The sequence below is a fragment of the Gallinula chloropus genome, assembly GCF_964237585.1.
Source record: "Gallinula chloropus genome assembly, chromosome: 5".
Taxonomy (NCBI): Eukaryota; Metazoa; Chordata; class Aves; order Gruiformes; family Rallidae; genus Gallinula; species Gallinula chloropus.
The window spans coordinates 24,945,013-24,970,965 of NC_140090.1; the positions used below are offsets into that span (position 1 = coordinate 24,945,013).

The following is a 25,953-nucleotide window of genomic DNA, read 5'->3' on the forward strand; positions in this document are numbered from 1 at the left end:
ATCAATTAATATTTTACATATTTAATGTATTTCTTTATGTTTCTTTATATATTTTCCCTACCAGTAACTTTAAAAATTAAACTGGCTACATTCCATGCTGCTCAGATCTCAGAGTTAAGAGCCAGCACTTGATGAAGGGTTAAAAATAGCTAGTGAGAAGTGCTTGACAAGCAAATCTGCCCAGAAAGTTATCTTGGGAGCCAGAACAAATGCCTGAAATGGAATTTGAATCCTCTTAATCCCCTTATATGCAGAATTGGACTGCAACTCAGCATTCAGCAGGAAAAAAGCATTTCCTGATAGCACCTTTCAAAACCCTCTCACTGTAACTACAATTCTCCTGAGCAAAAATCAGTCAGTACTCCAGTGTCTGAGTTACCAACAGAATAGGGGGGGGGGGGGGGGGGAAATCACTGTTTTGATGACTCCTATTTTGGAACTTCAATTTCCCTTTCTATGATAAATACTTGCATTATTCCAGAATGCTGGAATTTCTGCGGAACAAAATGCTCTGATTTAGTGAGGATTTCCCATTTGGCACAGCAGCATTTACTTCTACTGGCAGAGTAAATGAGAAATAAGGAAGGGTAAGAGAGGTGAAAAAGAGGAAGGAGGAATAAACACTAGGAAAAAATAAAGTTTAGTTTCCTTACCTTATCACTGGGCTCCAGTTTCTTTCCTTGTAGGAACCACTCCACTGGGATTCCTTCATAGGAGAGTTCGCAGTCAAAGGTTGCTGACTCCCCAGCTGTCACTGTTACATCCTTGAGGGGTCTCAGCAAGCCAATTACTCGAGCTTGGTAAGGAGAAGACATAATTTTCAGATGAGTCACTTCTATCCAAGAGAGAGGTGCTGCTTTATGTACTAATCTCCATGGTGGCTTCCCTCAAGAGAGACAGACATCCCAATGCTGCTCTTTAAATTCCCTAAATAGAAGAGGCCACCCTGGGTTTTTAGGGGGAGGGCTGGTCACCTAAATTTTCCTATTTGCAGAGCCTGTTTCTTTAAATTGAACAAGGTCAGCAGGAAAGTTGCCATGCATCTGTCTCCCTGCCAAGCCTTGCATGCCTCTTGCTAGATAAGGCATGTGTTTTCCAAAATAGCGAGGGCTAGGATTGGAGTGGGAAACAAGTGGTCTTCAACAGTATGGTCTGTTCCTGTCCATCAAGCTCTTAACCCTATCCTCAGATATCACTGTGATCCCATCCTCTCAGGTTAACATGATACTTTAATGCAGCAAAGTCTTTGCTTGTAATACTCTGAATTCATAACAACATATGATGCTAGACCATGAAGCATCCTTCAAGGCCATATCCTTCTTTTCACTTGTCCTATGTGGATAAAGTATATACAAAGGTAAAAAAAAGTACAGGACATTCCTTAGATAAAAGACTAAGATGGCTTGGTTATTAATCTTTGAGTTGCTGTTTTGGAAATAATTGCTTTGAGTTCAATGAAGTACAGAGATTTTTCCAGCTGTTACAAAAGGACAATGAGTACCTTGTTTTCATTTTAATTTCATTTAATTTTGAAAGACACTTACGTTTCACTCGAAGGTGAGCACCGGATTTGGCATTTGCTGCTTGGAAATCTACTCCACCAGCTTGATCTAAGCGTACATTATACAATGTAAGGAAGTGTTTTTTGCCTTCCTCCTTGATTTCACATTCCTGCAAAAAGAGGAGTCAAACAATATTATCAGTATCTTTTTGTGTTCCTCAGTTCAAGAGCTTCTACTTCTCACACTATGCTCTGTTATCTCCTTCTCTGCTCACAACACTTAGGCCCACCTCCAGCAGAAATATAGCTTAAAACATTGATTCTGAGGCCCTTCTTTTCAATGTGTCTTCCTAGTAGTGTGTTTCCTCTTAGAAAGAAAGGGCAAGAGGCAACACATTTGGGTTTGTGAATGGTATGTGCTGACTGAATAGCCAACATATCCATATGTAGGCCAGCCAGAAAGCTAAGGGAACTGTAAACTACTAATCTTGTGCTGTGACTTTTCCTTGAGAAGGGGCTTTTTCTTTTATCCACACACTAGTTTTCATGGAACTTCTGACCTTTTTATATTATGCACATTGGTACTGTTACACCACAGAGTTGCCAAACTATTGCAAGCCATGATTGTTTTGTTTCTCAATTTTCCAGATCCTTCCAGCAAGGAATTGAGAATGTTTTGATTAACCTTTATACCATTTTATATCAATTTTAGCTGTCATAACAATGGAAAAGAGTTCAAAAATGTAACCTACATCTATTTAAACCAAACAACTCAAAATCAAAAGGTAAATGCAGGTGATTCAAAGTGTGTGCTTTTAAATGACATATTTGATTTCTACGAGGTCTTTTCTATTTGGATACAAGATTGTTACAAGCAATATAGAATGTACTTCTTTATGCAAAATAATTTATTATTTAGCTATTTTATAAAATATTTTGAATTACGTTTGCATTATATTTTATATTTGTTAAGTTTTTAATGAGAAAAGGGAGTATTTTTATTACACTGACCCTTGCTGAAAGCAGAAAGAGATTTCAATTATTTTCTGCAGCCACCTTCTCCCTCACACCCCACTTCCCTGCACGTTGCTGAGAGACATATAAGAAACATCCTGAAATATTTGCTTACAGCTGATTCAGTCAGGGGTTCTCCTTTTAGCTTCCAATTTCCATGGACACCTTCCTCAGAGATTTCAATATCAAAACGGGCTGTCTCTGTCTCAATCACCTCCACACTGTATAAAGGACGTATAATCTCAATATCTCGGTCTACAGGAAAAAAAGAAAAAGGAAAAAAAAAGAAAAGAAAAAAAAAGTTATTGTTTTCCTAAATCTCTATCAGACCCTAAAAGATCTGTATTACAGAGCAGCTGAGTAAAATAACCATACCTTCAATATTGAGTTTTGCAGAGGTTTGATCAGTACCACAGTCACAAGTGTATTGTCCAATGTCTTTCTTCAAAGCCTTCTTGAGGATAAGGATTCTCTTTCTACCATCAGCCTTAATAACAACATTCTTTGAGGGAGTAATTGGTTTCCCATCCTTCATCCATTTCACTGGGGCATCTGCTTTGCTGATTTCACATTGCAAGATTACTTCATCTTTCTCTACAGCGGTGTAATCCTGCAGCTTCCCAGTGAAGTAGGGGTCTCCCTCTGCAAGCAGTTAAGATACGTTTCAGTTTGAACTTTTAGTCTTTCTAAAGGACAATTAGTTCTTACCATAAAATCCATTTCTTGTTTATGCCCTGCCAGAAGGATTAAATATAGCCCTTACAGACATTACATAGTTCTGTTGCAAAACTAGGAAACACCAAATATCTAAGAAATAACTCAGTGTATTACTAATGTTGCCGACAACATTGTTTTGGTGCTCTAGGAGTTTTAGAGCAACATTTAAGTATCAAATACTTAATTTGGCAACAGTTGTGTGAAATTTTAAAGTTATTTTGAATATTATCGTATGTGAATGGGGAAATGGAGACCCAAAGAAGATAAACAAATTGTAAAATGTCAAAAATCACAATGTAGATTTAGGCACCACCAAAAAATCCCCACTAAAGCAAACAAAACCAACCCCAAGATTTTCTGAGCACCATTTTTTCATTAATAAGACTCTTCTGATAATATGCACCATGTTAATTATTTTGGGTGTTCTTACCAAGAACGGTCAGTTTAGCTTCTGAGGATTGGCCCATAGCTTCCACTCTAATCTGAGAAGTATCATCAATAGTAAGATCTTTGATTGTGAGAGTATGGAATTTGCCATCATCTGTCATTGAAACCACTTTACTGGTATGTAATCGCTGGTCATTCTTGAACCAGACAACAGGGATATTTTCATGGGAGAGTTCCACAGTGAACACGGCAGTTTCTCTCTCCTTCTTTGTTACATCCTTGAGGGGAGTAATGAATTTCAGACGGATACCTGTAACAACATAACATATCATTAATAATAATGTTATCTATAAAAATTATTCAAGGACCATGAGGCAAATATTTCCTAGAAAGACAGACAAACCTTCAATAATTAGCTTGGCACTTGTTCTCTTATCCTCAGCTTCAAACATGTATTTGGCTTCATCCTCAAATGCAACAGATTTAATAATCAGAGTATGTTTTGTTCCATCTGAAATGATTTCAAATCTTTCATCAGGAGTGATCTCTTGTGTTCCTTTCAACCAGCGGAAAGTCTTGGGTTCTCTGGACACCTCACATTCAAACTTAGCTTCATCCTTCTCAAAGACCTTCACATCGCTTAGTGGAGTGATAAAGATGAGAGGTAATTCTGAAATCAAAGAAGAGCACCTTCAGTTGAGTGATAGGTTCATAAAGACCTTTCTGCTACTAGATTTGTTCTAATGCCTTGAGATACTCAGGGAAATGTTGACAAACTTCACTGTACCTTTCACTTTCAGATTAGCAGCACTTTTAGCATTAGCAGCTTGGAAAGACACTTCTCCAGTCATATCAAGTTTACAGTTATGAAGGACAAGAGTATGCTTCTTTCCATCTTCAATGATTTCACAGTCCTGGCAATAAACACAAATCCCCACTCACATATGAATATTCTAAACCAACTGATAATACACTTATTAAATATGTTTTTTCTAGTTTAAATTATGGTCTAAAAATAAAGAAGAAGCCTTACAGGTGAAGGTGTTAGGGTTTCTTCCTTTAGCTTCCATATAGGATGCACATCAGGCTCAGAAATTTCAATTTCAAAACGTGCTGTTTCACCAACAAATACTTCCACTCCATACAGTGGGCGCTCCACTTTAATTAAACGAGCTAAAATAAAAAAAACCCCAAATGTTCACATCTATCATTGATTCTATACCATAAAAATGTAGTAGTGGAAATGATCACAACTCTCTCCCTACTTCTTTACGACATTCAAATGTTATCACTAATAAATATTTACCTAATGTCTTTTTTGAAAGGTACAAATTTTCACAGTCTACAACCTCCACCTATAATATGTCTGAAAGTTTAGTTATTTTTAGTAAGACTATTTTTCCTCATAATTAATCCAGATACCTGTTACAGTGAATTAAATTGTTGAGTTTTTTTCCTGACTGTAAATGGATACTGAGAATAATTGATCATCACTGTCTCTACAACAGCCATTTATATATGTCTTAAGAAATATTGTCCCTTGTAAATATTTTTACTCATTGTAATTGTGGATATTATAACAGCCTAAACGTACAGTTTTTGGTGGTATACTTTGGAGACTGTCTCTCTACATCATTCTACAAAGGTTTCAGTACTTTCCCTTAGCCAAGGCATAATAACTTACGCTCAACGCTGACATTAGCAGTTGTTTTGTCAGTTCCACAGTCACACTCATAAACACCCTTATCACCCTCGGTCGCCTTCTTGATCTTCAGGATACGGCGCAAGCCATCAGTTTTTATGGAAATTCTGTTGGAAGCTATTAGCTCTTCACCATCTTTGTACCATTTTACTGGCACATCTTTGCTAAGTTCACATGTTAAAGTAATATCGTCTTTTTCCACTGCACTGTAGTCTTGTAATTTCACAGTGAAATATGGATCAGCCTCTACAAAAGAGATAGTGGATATAAACCGGTAGATTAGTAATATAAATTTACTCAAGCATCAAGATTTTTTAACTTTCTACTTATAAAAATTGTTTGTACATATTATATAGCATATTTAAAATTATTTATGCAATTACCTAAGACTTTGAGGTTTGCTTGTGTGTTCAAGTCCTTGACTACAGCCTTTATTTCAGAGATATCATCAAGTGTTACTTCTCTCATTTCTAGTTTATGAACTTTGCCTTCTGAAGTAATAAAAACTGTTCTGCTTGTGTGGAGTCTCTTGTCATTTTTGTACCATTTCACTAGCATGTCTTCATGAGAAAGCTCAAACTGGAAGTGAGCTGTTTCCCCTTCTTTCACTGTTTGATCCTGTAGAGGTGAGATGAACTTCAGCCTCACACCTGTAATGTAGACACATAAATACCATCAGAAAAAGGCTGATGTGGTTCTGAAATATACATCCTTCATCCATTTTTTACTGTTTTGTCCATAAGAAGACACTTGCCTTCCACAAACAATCTTGCTGTGCTCTTCTTGCCATCAACTTCAGCAGTATATTCTCCCTCATCATCAAACTGAGAATCATTGATTATAAGAATATGCTTTTTTCCATCTGCAATGATGTCGAATTTTTCTCCAATCTTGAGTATATCAGTGCCCTTAGACCATATCACATTAGCTTCTCTGGTAAGGACACATTCAAACCTTGCTTGGCGCCTCTCAGGGACAGTAACATCTTTTAGGGGCACAGCAAAGTCCAGTTCAATTTCTAGAAGCAAAACAGAACACACCATTTGTAATGTGCTCCATGTGAATTCTGTCTAAGTTGATACCATAATTCATGGTGCATCATACCTTTTACTGTGAGGATAGCTGTAGTAACTGCATTAAGTGCTTGGTAAAGGACTTCCCCAGCTTGCTCTAACTTGACTTTGTGCAAGGTTAGAAAGCGTTTTCCTCCTTCAGCTTTGATTTCACATGTCTGGAGAGATGACAGACTTTGGTAAATACACTGCCAATGCCTTATTGCTAGGCTTTTTTAATAAAGGATTCTATAAACATTTATGCACAGTAAAGAGTCAGTTTTAGTGAGATTGGAATTGTTTTTCAAGGAAAGCTAACACTTTTACTCAATAACAAAGAAATTGAGTACATTTCCTTTATATGTAACACTTTTAAATGTCAACATCATTCTTAGAAATATCTGTAGGATATTTTTATTATTGTCTAAAAGCTGTGCTGTAATCCTTTAAGAAAAATTAAGCCCTTCAAAAATTAGCTTTTATAACATATAATTCTTATTTCGAAAACCAGTGGGTTTTAATCACCATAATGTTTAGCGCCTGTATTCTGGACTAAGTAGCAGCAACAGGCCTGCAAAGATCTTACCAAAAATACTGAGAGGAACCAGTTCACAGTCTTAAAATTTAAATAAATTTTATTGTAAAATTCAGGGTTGCTTACAGGTGAGGGTCTCAGGATCTCTCCTTTCAGCTTCCATTCACCAGGAATATCTTCTTCAGATATTTCTGTATCAAAGTTTGCTGTTTCTTTCTCATAGACTGTAACATCTTCCAATGGCTTCAGAAGTTGAACTTCACGTTCTAGAATGCACAAATGAACATGTACACAACTATGTCAAGTCTGGACAGATCTTTATAACAATACAGGTTACCCCTTTTGTTTCTTTGTTTTTGAACATTGGCCTATGAACTCATTAAAGATAATACAAGTAAAAGCTTCCTTACCACCAAGGGTCAGTTTAGCTGGGTATCTGCGACCTTCAACTTCCACTGAATACTCCCCAATATCAGCAGGGCCAGCATTCTTGATTTTCAGGAAAATTTTATTTCCTTCTTTCAAGATTTCTGTCTTGTCAGTTGGTTCAGCAGGGATTTCCTCATCTCCTTTAAACCATCTAACATTCGGTGTGTCTTTGACAATGTCACAGGTGAAAGTAGCTGTTCCTTTTGGTTTCACATGTTGGTCTCTAATGGGTTTTACTAACCAGTCTCTTATCACTTCTGCATGACAAAAAAGTTTGATACAAATACAGCTTAGCAGACTTTTGCTACAAATAGATGAGTCATAAACAGAATAAATAGTACTAACAGATTTTTGTATTACAACAAACATTTAATAGCTGTAAAAATCTTATCTACCCATTTATATTGTAATTCTCTGAGAAAAACCTTTCCATTTTTAAAGCAGCCCAAATATCCTACAGAGATAAACCAACAAAATTTGGATTGCTTACCTACTACCTTAACACAAGAAGAGCATGACAGCTCAGAATCTTCCACAGTAACAGTGTAAGTGCCAGCATCAGCATCATCTGAATCAGTGATCGTGAGGGAATGTGACAAACCAATAATGCCCAGAGCAAATTTCCCAGGCTTGTCTTTGATGATCTTTCCATCCTTCCTCCAGACCACACTTCTTTCTTTGTTAAGCTCACATGTCAAGTACAGTGGCTGGCCTTTAATTACAGTGACTTCTTCTTCAAGAGTTTTGACAAACCGCACTGGGAGTTCTGTTGGGGGGAAAAAAAAATTTGATTTGTATCATTTATATACAGAAGTTGTGATGCAGAAATGCCTTAAATGCTAAATCAATATGTGGTGATGGATGGAAACAAAAGGATGCATCTACCAAACACTGTAAATTCACAAAGTGCCAGTACTTCTATCTTGAGGAGTATCTAACCTTTAAATAATTGATAAACAGTGAATACCTTCAACAATTAGTTTGGCTGTAGAGGTCTTCTCTTTGTTGCCCAGTCGTAATACACAAGTATATTCACCAGCATCTGACAGCTGGACATCAATTATATGCAGCTTCCTGTCTTTGCCATCAGCAATGAACTTGTGTTTTGGGCTCTCTCGGATGTTACTTCCATCTTTCATCCAGCTGGTAATCGCAGTGGATGGTGAAATAAGGACTTCAAAGATTGCAGAAGACCCAACAGATTCAGCTTCTGTTAGAACTATATCTTTCATCTCCTTTACAAATTTCAGTGGTACAGCCTTGAGTTGGTAAGTGAATGGAGGCTCTTCAGGAGGTTTTTCACCACCACTGCCTGGCCTGAGTTTTCTTCTTTCCGCATCTGCTGGTGAAGGTGTCTTCTTGGCTGTAATTCATATTCAGAAGTTAACAAAATCCTCATTTATTGTTTTTCCTTGTAGGTCTATACTTGTAATATCCTACCTTTGACTGGACTGATACCCTTCGGAGTTTCTTCTTTCGGTGGCTTGGCCTCTGAAGTAGAAGAGGAATATTATTAGGAATGTAGTTAAATAAAAATACATACTGAAATTAAGATGAACATTTATTTTATAAATCAGAATTTCTCTTCAGTTTTATATACATACAAGGGGAGGAAGATATATACATATGTATATATTTATACAACTTATACAGTTTTTATTTCAATGATAAATTCAATATCGTGAAGCAAGGGAAAGAAACATATTCTGAAGACTTGAAAGAAGCTTGTGAGCCCCTACTTCCTCAATCTATTGTCCTCCCCATTATTTTGTAAATTTTTGCCATTCCTTGACACGTCTGTTATTATTAGCCATTGATCAATATACACCTGTCAACAAAATTAGCTTAGGTACCTATTCCAGATTATATGGTTTTCTTCAAAAAAACCACATACTTTTACTAATGAAGGCAACAAAAATATAAGTTGTATAAATTAAATACATGTTTTAGGACAATGCGATACTCTCACAAGTGAGGGATGTTCTGTTAGCTGTTCAACTTGTGATGAGTCATCTCAGACTTTTGAAAATATTCCCCATGCTATGCTGTTTATCACCATTTCACGAAACGAAATATGGAAGATACTTTTAATGGTGGGAAGGGGTGATATGAATGAAATACAGGACAGATTTTATTACAGTGGATGGAAAAATGAATACCATAAAAATGTGTGAGTTTTTTTCTGAAGATAATGGCACACAACATGATTTATGCAGTCTTATAAAAGTGTAAGACTAAGACAATGAGCATTGATCACACAGATACATGTACAGACAGGTAAAACAAACATGTCAAGAGTGGCTGAATGCCAACAGCCAGCTAACAGACAAGATGGAGATGTGAACGGTGTTAAACAACAACAACAAATATCACAGTGGCAAATGGTATTCTCCTGAAGCAAATACTATAAGCGCTTTGTAGAAGAATTTGGCAGCGGTCTTCCTCACCTTGCTTTGCGTGAGGTTTTACAGGAACATCCAGAACGTCGCTTGATTCCCCAGGTGCATCCAAATTCCTGTTCTCACTCAAAAGTCTACTGGCCTGCTCAATCACACGAGCAGGTTCTTTCTCTCCTGGTTTCTTGGGAGTTATCATCTTACCTATGCTCGAGGAGTAACTTCCTTCTCCATTTGCAGGGGTTCCTTTACTTGATTGTATTTGGTCTGAAAGCTTTCCCTTCTCTTTTTTCATGCTAAGAGAAGTCCTTTTTCCAATGCCATGTTTAACTGAAGTTTTGTCATCCGATGTAACTTCAGTCACTGGAACTTCTTTTCCTGAAAGCTTTACTTCTTCAACAGTCAAATAAGATTTCTTTTCTTCAGTTTTATCTTTCCTGCTTTTGAGTGTTGGAGTTTCTTTACATTCATCCTGAATGGTATGAACTTCTTGAACTTGTTTATTATCTTCTGTCACTGGTGGCTGAATAGGAACTTTCTTTACTGATTCAGATCTGTCAACTGTTTCATCTTTGACTCCCTTTTCATAGTCTCCTATGGAAACTTCACCTTCCATTCCTTTTTCTGTAATCACTGTATCATATTCTTCTTTTTCCGCAGGCAGCTTTTCAGGTGCATCTGACTGTCGAATTTTGTCTTTTTTTAAGTGGGTACTGAAGGTAGTTTTCTCTTCCTTCCCTAGTTTAATCTTTTTGCCTGGTTTTTTATCACTTACGGGTGCTTTCTCAGTCAACAATATTCCTGAGCCCTCCTCATAATGAACTTCTCTTTCCTCTGCATAATATTTTGCTCTTGTTTTCCCTTCCACTGCTTCTGGCTTAAGAACAGATGGTTTAAAGCTTACATAAGCTTTTCCTCTGGGAACCTCCTCAGCTTCAGTGGGGTGTTCTAGTTCAACATCTTTTCTTAATACTGGTTCAATCTCCTCAGACAGGTCTAAGGAATGCAGTTTTTCTGACATGAAGTCCAGATTCCCTTCTTTCTCATCATCTTGAACAATTTCCCTTTTCCCCCCCTCTTTATTAAGAATTTTGTCTATAGGAATTTCAGCTACTGTGGGGTCAGATTTCTTCATCCATTGAGTTTTATTTTTTAAGTCATGCTTCTTTGTGGATTCTCCAAGAAGAAATTCAGATTTCTCTAGAGTAAAACCTCTCTCTTCTTCACTTCTAAGCAGAGGAGTTTCAGCTACTCCTGCCTCTATGATATCCTTTGCAAATGTTTTATCCTTAATGGGAAATTCTTCAGGTTGCAAAGCAACTTTTGATTTTCTCTCTTTTCCTACAAGTCTTTTCTGGTCCCTGGGCTCATACGGTTTTTTGGTTATATGTTTAGGTACATAAGCTGACTCAGGTCCCTCTTCTTTTTCATGTGCAGGAATCTTTCCTTCATGAAGAACACTAAACTTGCCAGAGATGTTCTCAACAGCACCTTCCCTATGAACAACCAATTTAATTTCATCCCCCTTTTCTTCTCCGGAATCTCTTTCCCCATGTTTGGATGCTATAGAAATCCATTTCAATTCCTCATCAGGTATTGATGGTTCATCCTTCACATAAGTAGTGTGATCTGTTGCAACTTCTATTTTCTCACCTGTAATGGTAATCTTTTTTGAAACTATAGGTGTCATTTCTGGCTCTTCTTCAGGAGCCAAGATAAAATATTTAAGAGCCACTTTCTCCTGCCCATCGTCCTCTGGCTTCAATATTCTATCAGCGGTTTCCAGTGAGATTTTAAACTCATGTGGCTCTACTGTCTGAAAGTCCAGAACTGTCTCCTTAGGACTCACTCTGTCTTTTACATGCAAGTGCTTTTCATCCAAAATCTTCTTTAACACAACTGACTCAAGCTTTTCTTCTTCCACTGGGGGAATTTTATCTCTATGCTTTAGTAGAGATGGTGCACCAGGCTTTTCTGCAGCTACAAAGGTTTCACAGGTAATTTAGAGTTAAAATCCATAAGAATAAGCATTAGGAACAGTATATTTTAAGACATATTTTCCACCTACACCTGAAATAAAATGAACATACAACACTTTTTCTCCACACAACAGAAAACTTACAATGGAATCACAAAACAAACAAAAAGATAAGAATGGCCTACATGGTACAGAACATTTTCCAGTTTACCAATTTAAATCCAATCCAGCCTATCTGGCTGCCTATATAAAATAGGTTTGTTATGCCACTGCAGGCTTGGCTACATCATCAAAACAATGGCCAAAAGACATTCATGATTAGGCTTTTCAAGTGCCCAAGATCTGAGCTCTAATGTAACATGAGACCCATTGAATGATGAGCTAGCAACATGTACTTCAGCCCTGTTGGTGGGCCTCAGGCTCAGAGAGCTTCAGAGGCACTAGAGTCTTCACAGTTCTTTTTTCACAGCAGGGTATGATCCAGGGTCCTAAGCATATCCAATGAAAGTAGCAGTAGTCTAGTTCTTCAAGACCACTACCACTTTTTCTCATTACTTCAATAACAAATTAAAAACAGAAAACCAAACAACAAAATAATTGTTTAGAAACGTGTAATCTTTCATTTGGTATACAGAAAATACAAGATGCAGTTCACAAGATGTACATCAGGACATAAACAACATCAAGGACTCAACAGAATACACAGATCTCACAGAAGGACAATAAACAAAGGCACACATATCACCATACAGAAACAAAAGTGCAGATTCATCTCTATGGTACATCAGAGACACTTGTCTTTTAGATTAGGTGACCGTACCTAGAATAACAAGATCCTTGACTAGAACCTCAAATCTTCCTGAAACAAATGAGTTCTTCATTCTCTTTATCCTGAAGGGATTTAGGTGTCATAGAGAGAAAAACCCGATAAATAGCATCGAATAAACATAAATACCTGCTTTCTTTCCAACCACTGGGACTGTAACAGCTGGAGTAGTAACAGCTGGTGCTGGTTCTGCTGCTGGTTTTGGAGACTTTAGAGCTATAGGGAAAAAAAAAAGAATTCTTATTTTTTTAATAAATAACTTTTTTTTTTTTCCCCCAGAATTATATTCTTTAAAAAGAAATCTCTGAATGGAACATACTAGACTCACAAGAATGTCTGCACCGGTATTCGTGACTAAAGAATTCTTACCTACTGCAGGTTTAGGTTCAGGCCCAGGAAGTGTGATAGCTGCTTGCTTAGGTTCTAGCATTTCAAACAAAACAATTACAAATAGGTTAATTTACATGTTTTATAATCCCATTAACATTGAAGTTAGAAGCAACAATACAGAGAGTGTTAATCCAAGACAGAATTCATGATTTTGTATTTTATTTAGCCAGAAAGCAAGAAATTAATTTTAGATGAACTCTTGTAAAGCAAGATACAATGGAAAAAAGATGAATTTTTAAAGCACTGAAGAATTGAAGCCAACAAGAAATCCAGAAGAATGCAAAGGGATTAATCACGACACAACAGTCAAGAACAGACTGATTGATATCAATGGGTCAGGTTAATATAGCATGATATTCAGCAATGAATATCATTTAGTTGCTGCAATAAGGAAAAAGAGCACCACACATCTGTACCTTTTGGTGGTTCAGGCACATGTTTCTCCTCTTTCTTTATGACAGGTATCTCAGTTTTCTTCTTAGGAATTTCTGGGACTTTAAAATATTATTTTTATTTTGTAAAATATGCTGAAATACCTTGAGTCCTCAAATAGAATTATTTACAATGTATTTAAAAGCTTTCATTCTTTTTTAGACATAACCAATTCCAGCTGTTCATAAGGTATAAACTGTATTTTTAAGAGTGAGACTTGAATAAATTAGAACGGACAAAAGGAAACATATATTTGAGAAGCAATCCCAAAATGCAGAATTCAGACCCAAATATAGATGTCAAATTTCTCTGTGCTTTAATCAAAGCTTTAATTTACCCAATTAGATTAATGCAAATTATCTTTTAAAATCTCATTTTCATTCCTGAATTTCAGAGAACATTACTTAAAAGTGGGATTTAAAAAAAATATTTTAAAATTATACTTTACTAGATACATTTGATTGTAATCTAATACCTTCAGGTTTCTTAGTTTTTTCTACTGGTGTAGGTACTGGTTTAACTTCTGGTTTAGGTTCTTTTTCTGGTTTAGGTTCTTCCTCTTCTGATTTCTTTTTAAGAACTTTAAAAGAAAAGAATTTCAGTTTTTAAAGCACAGGTAAACAAAAGAATAAAATAGTGAACACAACAAAAGATTAAAAGCATATCAAATGAATGTAACATATATAGTTCGATATAAATGGAAGAGTTTGTGTAACTATTCAAGATACTATTCTGAAAGCCTTTTAAAATTCAAAGCCATCTAGAGAAAAAAGATCCTTTCATTAAAAGCAGTCCATATGAGAGCAAAGTTGTCAATGTTAACTATGATAGAATAAAATTTCTTATCACGTATTTCCTACAATAATAAAATTATGAGTTACTATACATAATTATACAGTTAACTGCAGCTTCAGATGGTTTTCAGAGACAAAATACATGATTATTAATTAAAATCCTGTTGATTTAAGTAACAAGATTGAAGCTTCAAGTGTTATATTTGGAGAACTCCAACTTATGTAATGCCTCTTTTTCATTTCACTTATTTCTCTTTTGTCCTGTCAAATATCAGATTTGGATATCCAATGAGATCGCCATCTGAAAAGCTGAATATCTACATTTTATTATGTTGTCTGAAATTTGAAGGTCAGCTGTGAATCACCCCACTATGGTATTTCAAAGATAACTGGATTTAATTCTTCCTTTCTCCAAACAATATGAGCATGAAGTGATTCAGAAGGCTCCAGACATTACAGGAAAGGGGACTGCTGTTCCATTGTAACATAGTGTTCTGTGATCTGTGCAGTACTTCTAAGAAAACCATAAGAAAATACAGATGCAATATATGTGACTTTAACTACATTTGCACTGGAAAACAGTGGAAAGCTATCAACTTTACTGTTACAGAGATTTAAAAAAAACAGAAAAGAGTTATTACAAACAAGATTTTCAGTGTTCTGGTCTGTTTTCTTCACAGATCATTTGGATCTGGTAGATTTTCAGTATATTCCGACTTCCTCCCTCTAACTATAAAGGCTTTCCCCAAGAAGCAGGCATCACGTAATGTAATTTTCATGTAATTTTCCATACCACTCACATAATCCCATGTTACTTGTGGGAATATAGTGAGCAATGGTAATATGCTGGGTTGTTTTTATTTTTAACACAGAGCCAAGTTACTATACCTCTTTTCAAAACAACTTCTTCTTTTGGTGGAGGAGTGACTTCAGGAATTACTCTGCGAGGTTTCTTTACAAGTCCAGGCACTTAAAAGAGCATTATTCCAGATTTTATTATGTGTTCATAACAGTAGTAAAAGCAAACAACTAACCATTCCAAAAACACACAAGTTGGTCCACTACTGAATATTAAAATCAAAGGTAAAACTGCTGGGATTCAAGTCAGTAGTTTTAATATTTTTTCCTACATTATTTGTATACAGTTGTCTTCTAGGCTTACACATAAAAAGAAATTTTCATACAAATCATCAAAAGAGAAATATAGTTTGATAAATCCATACAGTATATTCAAAGAGTATAGTAGCATTTTAATCTTCTAATTTTCTTTCTTTACAGGTATATGTTATCTATTAATCTGAACTGTCTATGATGTTCATAATTATCCAGTTAGTTTAATTTCTGAAGTTGGAACAGCATTGAGATGCCCACTGTTTAGCATGTCTTAAGCTCCAGTACACATGAACATGTAAGGGTGTACTTTAAAGTGGTTTGCTCAATTCATTAAAAAACAATAAATGAAATATATATTTAAATAGTATACTATTTTTTATTTATCCCTAAGCAAAGAACCATTGTGAATACCTACACAAGTGATAAAACTCATAAAAACGTCACTCTTCTGTCATTCTGCCTTTTGCATCTCACAAATTGCATTATGAGAGATTAAAGTGGACGCAAGTATAACAATGAACATATACATGCAGGACTGGAGTCCACTGTTGAGCATAATGAGCTTTTTGATATTTCTGAGCAAATTTAAGAAGATACCAAGAACTACAAGTCTGGGCTCATGAGATGGTTAATTTAAGTAAGATATTAGCTAGGTACCTTTAGCGGGTGGGGGTTCCAGTTTCGGAGGCTCACCAGGTTTTGCAGTCACAACTTTCTTCCTTGATTCAGGAGCTTTAAAGAAAATTATTTGAATTATAGCACACACATGCTTAGATTAAAAAAAAACCAAGAAAAGAACTTTCTAAAAAAATATAAAACCTGATTAATACTATTGGCATAATAGAAGATCAGAGCTACAAAGCTAAGATTCTGGCTGAGGAGCTGTTTAGATGAAATCAGATGATCTGTAGGAAATGCAGTTGATCTGAAACTGTTGTTCATATAGTAACACCAGCAAATTATTGCTGGGGATTCTTTTAATTTGTAAGAACATCTTAAAGACAGAAGAATTATGTTAAGGGTAGAAGACTGTTAACTTGGTTAAGATTTTTTAAAATAGATTGATTTTCTGTAACTGTTGAAAAGAACCCATGTAAACTGACTTGGCATAACACTGGTAAGAAACTATTAGAGATTGAGCATTAGTAAGGTGCACCATTAGAGTGACAGTAAATTAGGAAAAAAAAAAGATCCAAAGTGATATGTTTCAGCATGCTTTTCAAGATTCATCATTATATTTTAATAAGATTACAAGTTTGAGTTCCCACTGTTAATTGTGGCTTCAGATGATTATACCTTTAAGTAGTTCTTTTGCCATTTTAATATCTTCTGTTGGTGGAGCGGGCGGTGGGGGTTTTCGCTTTTCAGGGATCTTCTTTTCAGGTACCGGTGCTTTAAATAACATTAGGTAGATTTAGTATAAAGTTACTACCACTGTAGTTATGTGAAGAGCAATGTACAAATATAAAGATGGTAATTTTCCATTCCCCACGAAGCCAGTGGAAAAAATCTCATTGAATTAAATGGGAGCATGAAGGAGCTTTAGGCTGTTGCTCTGCAGCATGCAGCTTATACAAATATCCAAGCTGACTTCAAAAAGCATGTTAATAACATGAAAACAAAGGTGGGAAGCCAAATGCCAGGAAGACGTTCATTGACAAGAAACGAAGTGAAAACTCAGATTGTACTTAGAATGAAGAGATCAGAACTCCTTTCCAAAACATAATAATGGGAGGAATTTTGCAGAGACGTACAGATACATGTGCAAAAAATGACAAAGCAAGAAAAGAACCTGCATGGTAATGAAAGAAAGATGCCTGACAGCCTCTAGATAGGTACTTTGTATACCTTCAACTGGTAAAGCTTCTTCTACTTCTGCAACTGGAATTTCTTCTGTTTCTTCAGGCTCAATTTCCTTTACGATTTCATGTTCTTTAAAGAATATTGACAACTGGTGTAAGTTTCCAAATAGAAGTCCATTTCACATCAACAGTTATGTAGATATTAGTCAAAAGAAAGCCACTCCAATAGACACAGACAAATACAAGTTAAGATAAGGGATCACTCACTGTCTGGCACCTTTACAGTTAATGTATACTTTTGAAAAACTACTCTCTCTCTCTCTGTAAGAATCAATCAGGGTTGTGTGAAGGACTCTATTTTTAATGCATACAATATAAACTAAACATTGAACTGTAGATGAATCATTGTAACTGGAAAAAATAAAAACTCCAGTGCCAACAGAACTACAAATACTAGATTTTGAGAGACTCACATTTAGTAGAGAATCAAATTTAATTGATTATTATCTTATAAAGAAACATACTTTATAAGGAATATCCTGTGCAGGAGCACGTTACTTGAAAATATTTAATTTTTCAAGTTATATTTTACTTCTAACCATGAAAATATAATAGTAGATTCAAGAAACATAGAGTGGTATCATATAAGATATGAAGTGAACAATTTACAAACATTATAATGGGAAAAAGGAAAACATCTATTCTAAATCTTATGTTTGGAAGAACTCCTTGCAGTAATAGCTATGATGGCATGTACCTTCACTTGGTAGTGGTTCAGGTATTTTAGGAACATCCACAGATACTTTCTCCTCTGGGACAGGTTTCTTGGGCACCTCAGGCACTTTAAAAAATATTAGTTTCTTTTATTTGTAGGTATATAAATGTACATACCAAACATAAAAAGACAGACACCCACAACACAGAAAAATCACAGTGAGTAACTGTGGTCATAATCAGGAAAGACTGTATTTTTTCAGTCTTCCCCAAGGTAGCCTACACACAACTGATACATTCTGAAGACACAGTTATGAACAAACAAAAGAGAGAAGAATCTCCTTCTCAGGAGGTGCCATGTGGCAATATATACCTTTAGCTGGAGGAGGCTCTGGTTTTTTTAATTCTGGCTTTTTAGGTGTTGTAAGAGGCACTTTCTCTTCTGGGACAGCTCTCTCTGGCACTTCAGGTTCTTTAAAGATATTAGTAAATTTTCATTTTTGTGGACATTAGATACTTACATATATACACACATAACAATGAAAAGTGAAACACTTAAAAAGAGCAAGTCATTAAAACATGAAGAATAAAATTCTAAAGAGACAGATTACTCAACTAAGCACTACATATAACAGTGAAACGAGGGAAAAAGTATTCAGAGAGCAAAGGGAGAAGCTCAGCTGCTGAAGAATGTACCTTTAACTGAAGGAACTTTATGGGTTTTAAGGACAGACACAGACTCTGGTGTTTTTGGCACAGACACGGGCTCTGTTTTCTTGGTCACAAACAGTGGTTTCTTTGGTACAGGCACAGGTTTCTCTGGAACAGGCACAGGTTTCTCTGGAACAGGTACAGGTTTCTTTTGAACAAGCATAGGTTTCTTGGGAGCTTCCACAGGCTTTGGGGGAATGACCACTGGCACCTCTTCTGGCTCTTCCTCCTCGGCCACCTCAGGCACTTTAAAGATATTAGTCCCTTTTACTTAACTGAGCTAAATATTAACAATCAGGCAGACTAGGCGCAGCAAAGAGCCAAAGTACAGGCTCATGAGTGAGAGCTCTTGCTGACCAGACCCACCCTCACCTTGCCTGCATGTTCAAGGACATACAGACACAACATGACCAAATGCCACTCTCACCCCTCCCCACAAAAGGCAGAAGGCCAGAGAGCTCTCGGTATTAAATAACCCAGAGGGCACGGCAGGCTCTTTCAGAACACCACCATATACCTTCAGCTGGAGGAGCTTCTGGCTCTCCAGGCTCAGGAACTGGTGTCACTTCCTCTAGTGCCTCCTCTTCCTCCTGCTCTTCCTCTTCTGGGACCTCTGGCTCAGGCATCTTGGGCACTTCAAAGATATTAGTGTGTTGCATTTTACATTGGTGAATACACTTGCCCAGTAGGAACAAAAACCAGGACAACATGGCCACAGAACATCCCAACAACCAGCTCAAAATGTGACACACGTGTGCAGCAATGTTGACCAAGCACGTACAACCTTGAGATTCTCATTTTGAAAACAGAGAGAGGCCTAGAGAGGGTAGGAAAGAGCTTAGGAGAAGAAGATTAAATATCTTCTTTGTTAACCATGAAGACGGGTACCTCTGGGTGCTTGAAGCCCTTATGCTTTGGCAATGGCCACAGGTACTTTTTCCTCATGAGGAGCCTTCCCAGGTGCGCCAAAGGTATTAGTAACAGTCAGTTGTATATGTTAAACAGGAAGATGAACAACACACACACATACATACAAAAACACACATGAGCACAGGCACAGCAGATGGTGATTGATGCAAAGTAGGTCCTGTGAGAAAACTGCTGGCTCTGTTTGGGTACAGGTTGTGGGTGAGGTATGAATTAGGATGCCTTTCCTCTGGCCTCAGCAGGCTTCCCTCCCAGGAGAGAGGCTGTCATTCCCAGTCCTGCTGGGATCTGACTCCTCCCTCTGAGCAGCATCAGCCCATGCCTTATGTATGGCTATTCCTTATGATGTCGCTGGTAGTTTGCATTCACCAGCCTGCACAGTGACACGCTGAAGAACCCTATGTTTCCCCTTTGTCCCTATTTCTGTCTTATTCAATTTCCATTATTTGGTAATGGTTTTATTTTTATTGGCTCATTTTCTTATCCTATGTAGCTCTCTTGCCTCAATTTTTATTTCACTTGTTGCAATTTTCACACCCTGTGTGATTCACTGGATTTTACAACCATTCTGTCTTCATTATAATCTCTGTAATTTTCAGAATTTTCCTTACAAACTTAGTACTCCTTTTACTGCTCTCATCTGTGTATTTCTGAATTAAAATTGATTTTTCATTCTGAAATATTCATGTCTATAATATACACTAGATGAGTCTGTCATAATAGTCATGGAGACATTCATTGTCAATTTACAAAAATACATGATGCAGTTATCTGAAAACTTAAGGTGCAGTCTTAAAATAAAAGTTTTGGGCTTGATGATTCAGAATACGAAATCTAAAATTAAATTCCAGATATAATTTGAATAATTTGAAAATACTAGATGATTGAATTTCTAAATGATATGCAGCATGGAGCGTAGACTTTTCAGGTGATTAGAAATTACCTGAAAACCGTAACAGACATCAGAAGTAACATGTAAGACAGACACAAAGAGTCTCATTCAGGCTGCGGCACAGGGCGACAGGTACCTCGAACTGGTGCAGGTTCTGGCTTTTGGGGCACCGATACCCTTCTGGGCTCTTCCAGAACGTCTTTCTTGGGTACCTTCGGCACTTCAAAGATATTAGTATATTTTAGTTTTGTGGGCACTATAGGTGTATATGCAGCAAGAAGACAATCAGTAATGCACGCACACAGTCTTCTTTGAGAAAGTGCTGTGGTTACATTCAGTCCCCAGTTAGGCTTTGCATAAAACACGTGGATGACTGGGAGTCTGATGCCTCACGCAGGCGATGAGAATTCTGTTCAGTTTCTGGTATTGAGTCAAGGTGGAAATGTAGAACGCATACACCCTCTTTGTAATAGTTGATCAGAGACTTATTTATGGAATCCCGCTGTATTTAGAGTATCACTTAGGTATCATTCATGACTATTTTGTCATTGTAGTTTTTACTTTTTTTTAAAGTAACATTTGCTTTATCCTTACCATTTTTTTTTCCTATCAAGTATTGCTATTCTTTACACCAGCTCTTAATTTTAAATTTTCCACAGTTCCTGTCCTTTAGATTCTGTTATTTACAATAATACATACTTCCTCTCCTCTCTTTTGGTTTATATTAATAATCTTATCATGTGCAAACAAGATCATCAATAGATATTAAGAGTCTTTTGCTAGCAAATCCACCTCATAACTAGTGGCATTAATGAACTTCTAAAGAGATACAGAACTGATATTGCTGCTGTCATCCAGTAATACAGTCTATTAGAAAATTCAGAGGTGCAATATTATGTTAACTATGGATTTATTTGCAGACACTTCTCCAGAAAAAAGTTATTCTTTTTAAACTAAGAATTCTTTAATTGTTAATTCTTAAACTTCACAAAAAGTTCAGAAAGCTGCAGATACTTTTCAACGTATAGAATCTCTATTTTTTCTGCCACTTCTTTGTCACTCCACATTGCACTCCATATTTCCTACACACCTATCTCCCATAGGGCTTCACCTGAAAAATTAGTTCAATCTAAGTCCAGAAGAGCATGATATTACATTCTAATGATGATACTAATAATGATGACATGTACCTTTAGCTGGTGGTGGTTCTGGTTTTTTGGGTACAGCAACGGTGGTTTTTTCTTGCGGGACAACTTTCTTGGGCACCTTAAGCACTTTAAAGATATTATTGTCTCTTAATTTCATGGTTAAGAATTGCAAGTGATCATAACACTTATGACAAAATCAAAGAGTTTAGATATTTCCAACACTGCAACATTGCTCTAGTGACTGGTTTGTTAGTTGCATATACAAAGATAGGCACAGCAGAGGCCAGGGGTTGAGGACACATAATGAATCTTATGCAAAAGAAGGGGTAGCAAACAAAAGTATAAATCAACATTGTAAAATACAAAGCAACTGCCTACAGAAGATATACCTTTAGCTTGTGGAGTTTCTGGTTTCTTTGGTGCAGGCACAGGTTTCTTGGGCACTGCCACAGGCTTTTGGGGAACAACCACTGGCACCTCTTCTGGCTCTTCCTCCTCGGCCACCTCTGGCACTTTAAAGATATTAGTCCCTTTTACTTGACTAAGAAAAAGGTCCATGAATAGCCAAATGGCAAGCAACAAAGAAAGAAAGTAAACCCTTGGCAGATGAACCCGAAACTCCTCTTCAGGCAGTCTTTATTCAGGCAAACTACATGCAGCAAAGAGCCAAAGTACAGGCTCATGAGGGAGAGCTCTTGCTGACCAGACCCACCCTCACCTTGCCTGCATGTTCAAGGACATACAGACACAACATGACCAAATGCCACTCTCACCCCTCCCCACAAAAGGCAGAAGGCCAGAGAGCTCTCGGTATTAAATAACCCAGAGGGCACGGCAGGCTCTTTCAGAACACCACCATATACCTTCAGCTGGAGGAGCTTCTGGCTCTCCAGGCTCAGGAACTGGTGTCACTTCCTCTAGTGCCTCCTCTTCCTCCTGCTCTTCCTCTTCTGGGACCTCTGGCTCAGGCATCTTGGGCACTTCAAAGATATTAGTGTGTTGCATTTTACATTGGTGAAAACACTTGCCCAGTAGGAACAAAAATCAGGGCAACATGGCCACAGAACATCCCAACAACCAGCTCAAAATGTGACACACGTGTGCAGCAATGTTGACCAAGCATGTACAACCTTGAGATTCTCATTTTGAAAACAGAGAGAGGCCTAGAGAGGGTAGGAAAGAGCTTAGGAGAAGAAGATTAAATATCTTCTTTGTTAACCATGAAGACGGGTACCTCTGGGTGCTTGAAGCCCTTATGCTTTGGCAATGGCCACAGGTACTTTTTCCTCATGAGGAGCCTTTCCAGACACCGTAGGTACTCCAAAGGTGTTAGTGAGATGTATATTGTATACATTAAACAGGAAGATGAACGATGAAATGTAAACAAAAGATGTGCTCACAGAAGTAACGAAACAGGTCTCATGATATCGACCCAGGTCTGTCTGTCTCACTGACTCACATACACACACACACATACATACAAAAACACACATGAGCACAGGCACAGCAGATGGTGATTGATGCAAAGTAGGTCCTGTGAGAAAACTGCTGGCTCTGTTTGGGTACAGGTTGCGGGTGAGGTATGAATTAGGATGCCTTTCCTCTGGCCTCAGCAGGCTTCCCTCCCAGGAGAGAGGCTGTCATTCCCAGTCCTGCTGGGATCTGACTTCTCCCTCCGAGCAGCGTCAGCCCATACCTTATGTATGGCTATTCCTCATGGTGTCACTGGTAGTTTGCATTCACCAGCCTGCACAGTGACACGCTGAGGAACTTAAATCTCATCATAATTACTATTTCTCTCAGCTCTTTCTGTGTTGTTTTTTTCAGCATATGCATATGGCAGCTTTCAATTTAGGGCTTCTACAACCCTGTATTTAGAAATGTCACCTGCTGAAGGTAAAAACAGCTAACTGCAGAGAGAGAAAGTCATCTTGTAGACATGTAGAATTGTTCAGCAGAAAGATCTGTACCAGATAACTGTATGCAATTCAATGGTGGATTTGCAGAAGTCACCTTTTTGGGTCCCCATGAACAAAATACATCAAAGTATGACTACAGTTATATGGTATTTTGACTGTGGCATGCAAGTCATCCTGATCTACTAAGCATCTGCAATACATTTACTAATGACGTTGGAGTATATGTTATTTAGGATCTAGGCCAAGTTGTAAAATACTAATTTCTTAGCTAAGAACACTTTTATCTTTGGGATTGTTTTTTCCCATATCAATATAATTTTCTTAACAGCCCATTGAGCCTGACTTTCCTTTTTATTCTCTATGAAGTAATCAGTTATTACGATAGTGGGGCTTTTCCAGATTCTTCTTTTTTGGTCTGGTTTTCTTAATATTGCAGTGTATGATTGTATGATTGTGTCTGGTTGTTACTACTACTCAATAGGAAAATGTTGAGAGTTGGTAGTGGTTAAAGAACAATACTTTGAGGAAAAATATTTATAGTACTTGACATTCTTGGCAAAGTAATAAAGATATGAGTTTATATTAAAAATCAAAAGTAGAAAGCTCTTTCCCACATAACATTTCTTTCACATTTGGAACACATATGAAGGTGACTGGGATAGTGCCTCATGTTCCCTATGTATTTGTGTTTTAACGACACAATTTATACACAACATGGAATGTAGACTTTTCAGGTGATTACAAATGGACAGCATAACAGACATCAGAAGTAACATGTAAGACAGACACAAAGAGTCTCATTCAGGCTGCGGCACAGGGCGACAGGTACCTCGAACTGGTGCAGGGTCTGGCTTTTGGGGCACCGATACCCTTCTGGGCTCTTCCAGAACGTCTTTCTTGGGTACCTTCGGCACTTCAAAGATATTAGTATATTTTAGTTTTGTGGGCACTATAGGTGTATATGCAGCAAGAAGACAATCAGTAATGCACGCACACAGTCTTCTTTGAGAAAGTGCTGTGGTTACATTCAGTCCCCAGTTAGGCTTTGCATAAAACACGTGGATGACTGGGAGTCTGATGCCTCATGCAGGCGATGAGAATTCTGTTCAGTTTCTGGTATTGAGTCAAGGTGGAAATATAGAACACATACATCCTACTGTATTTAGGGTACTACTCAGGTATCATTCATGACTGTGTGTTCTGTGCTGATTTTGGTGGTCACTGCCATCTTTTTACTTTTCATATGGATATTTTCACTATTTTCATCCTGCAAGTTTACTTCACCTTTCTTTTTCTGTCTTTGTATGTTTCCTTCACACATTATTTCCTGTAATTTGTTTTTTTGTGAAGTTTTTTGCTTCACACATTATTTCCTACAACAGTTCTGATTTCCATTCTAATCAATGGATACTGCATATAACTGTTTCCTGTTATATTAATTATTTAAATTATTTAAATGCTTTAAATATCATCAATGTGACATGGAACTTCACTTGAGGAATGTCATTGTGTTTCAGATGGAGAGAACGGCAGAGGAATTTCTTACTTTTCTGTGCAGTGCTTGGGACTTTCTAAAGGATATGAAATGGTGCAGCACTGCATCAGCTGTCTATGATGTGTAAAATTTTATATTATCTTACGTAATTTTTTAGTACTTCAATCATAAAATCTCTCATTGTGATTAAACTGAGAAAATAAATGCCTCATAAAAGGCTCAGTTAATCAGGTGTTCACAGGAACTTTGCTGATCTTTGGTGCTATTCATAAAAATGTAACAGCTTCACAAATCACAGAATCACAAGGTTGGAAAAGACCTTTGAAGATCATCAAGTCAAACTGTTCCCATCCTAAGCTAAACCATATCCCTAAGTACCTCACCTATCCTTTTTTTGAACACATTCAGGGAAGGTCACTTAACCACCTCCCTGGGCAGCCTGTTCCAGGCCCTGACAACTCTTTCAGTAAAATTTTTTGTTTTCTAATGTCCAATCTAAACCTGCCCTGCCACAGCTACGTGCCATGTTGACCAAATACAGGCAAATTACAGTTAACAGTTTAAGTAAATATTCTGCTCAATGATGACACCAATGACAACAAAGGTACATAGAAATATTCAAAATTATTTTGCTCTATGTACAGAAACTGCTACTCTCTGATGAAACTTTGAGTTTCTCCTCATTTTGCAATTCCCATAGAATCATTTCAGTTGGAAAACGCCTTTAAGATTACCAAGTCCAAACACAAACCTAACAGTGCTGCATTCCACTCAATCCTGTACTGTGCCATCTCTGCTAACAGTGTGAACAACAGTTTATGCATTCAATCCCTTATTAGCATCCACAGAGTTTTGGCATTTATTCATAGGCAGGAGTTCAACATTGTTTATTACTATAGCCTAAGAAATCAAATGTTACCTTCTGAACTTTTTGAATATGCCAAAACAGCAGTACAACATAAGTTTGGATGGTTTTAGGTGAGGAAACATTTGATACCCTTGCACAGTAATTTTCTGGGTACATCTCTCACATTTCAGGTATCAGAGTATATCTGATGTCAATATAAGTGAAAAGTCAA

The 25,953-nt window shown here is 37.1% G+C and overlaps 1 protein-coding gene across 1 annotated transcript in view; it reads right to left on the minus strand.

Annotated features, from left to right (window-relative positions):
* TTN (titin) overlaps positions 1-25,953 on the minus strand; it is a 239,952-nt gene that overhangs the window by 91,320 nt on the left and 122,679 nt on the right. Inside the window, exons 155-184 of the mRNA XM_084264549.1 lie at positions 22,324-22,440; positions 21,850-21,972; positions 21,503-21,586; positions 20,449-20,568; positions 19,011-19,127; positions 17,115-17,198; positions 16,563-16,658; positions 15,924-15,998; positions 15,042-15,122; positions 13,835-13,939; positions 13,344-13,421; positions 12,907-12,960; positions 12,667-12,753; positions 8,778-8,828; positions 8,305-8,700; positions 7,828-8,103; positions 7,319-7,594; positions 7,035-7,174; positions 6,426-6,552; positions 6,076-6,339; positions 5,705-5,971; positions 5,304-5,567; positions 4,653-4,792; positions 4,407-4,533; positions 4,023-4,289; positions 3,663-3,929; positions 2,891-3,157; positions 2,631-2,770; positions 1,545-1,671; positions 654-796 (exon numbers count right to left, since the gene is read on the minus strand). Of these exons, the coding sequence (XP_084120675.1) occupies positions 654-796; positions 1,545-1,671; positions 2,631-2,770; positions 2,891-3,157; positions 3,663-3,929; positions 4,023-4,289; positions 4,407-4,533; positions 4,653-4,792; positions 5,304-5,567; positions 5,705-5,971; positions 6,076-6,339; positions 6,426-6,552; positions 7,035-7,174; positions 7,319-7,594; positions 7,828-8,103; positions 8,305-8,700; positions 8,778-8,828; positions 12,667-12,753; positions 12,907-12,960; positions 13,344-13,421; positions 13,835-13,939; positions 15,042-15,122; positions 15,924-15,998; positions 16,563-16,658; positions 17,115-17,198; positions 19,011-19,127; positions 20,449-20,568; positions 21,503-21,586; positions 21,850-21,972; positions 22,324-22,440 (4,760 nt within the window). The remainder of the gene's footprint in view (positions 1-653; positions 797-1,544; positions 1,672-2,630; positions 2,771-2,890; positions 3,158-3,662; positions 3,930-4,022; positions 4,290-4,406; positions 4,534-4,652; positions 4,793-5,303; positions 5,568-5,704; positions 5,972-6,075; positions 6,340-6,425; positions 6,553-7,034; positions 7,175-7,318; positions 7,595-7,827; positions 8,104-8,304; positions 8,701-8,777; positions 8,829-12,666; positions 12,754-12,906; positions 12,961-13,343; positions 13,422-13,834; positions 13,940-15,041; positions 15,123-15,923; positions 15,999-16,562; positions 16,659-17,114; positions 17,199-19,010; positions 19,128-20,448; positions 20,569-21,502; positions 21,587-21,849; positions 21,973-22,323; positions 22,441-25,953) is intronic.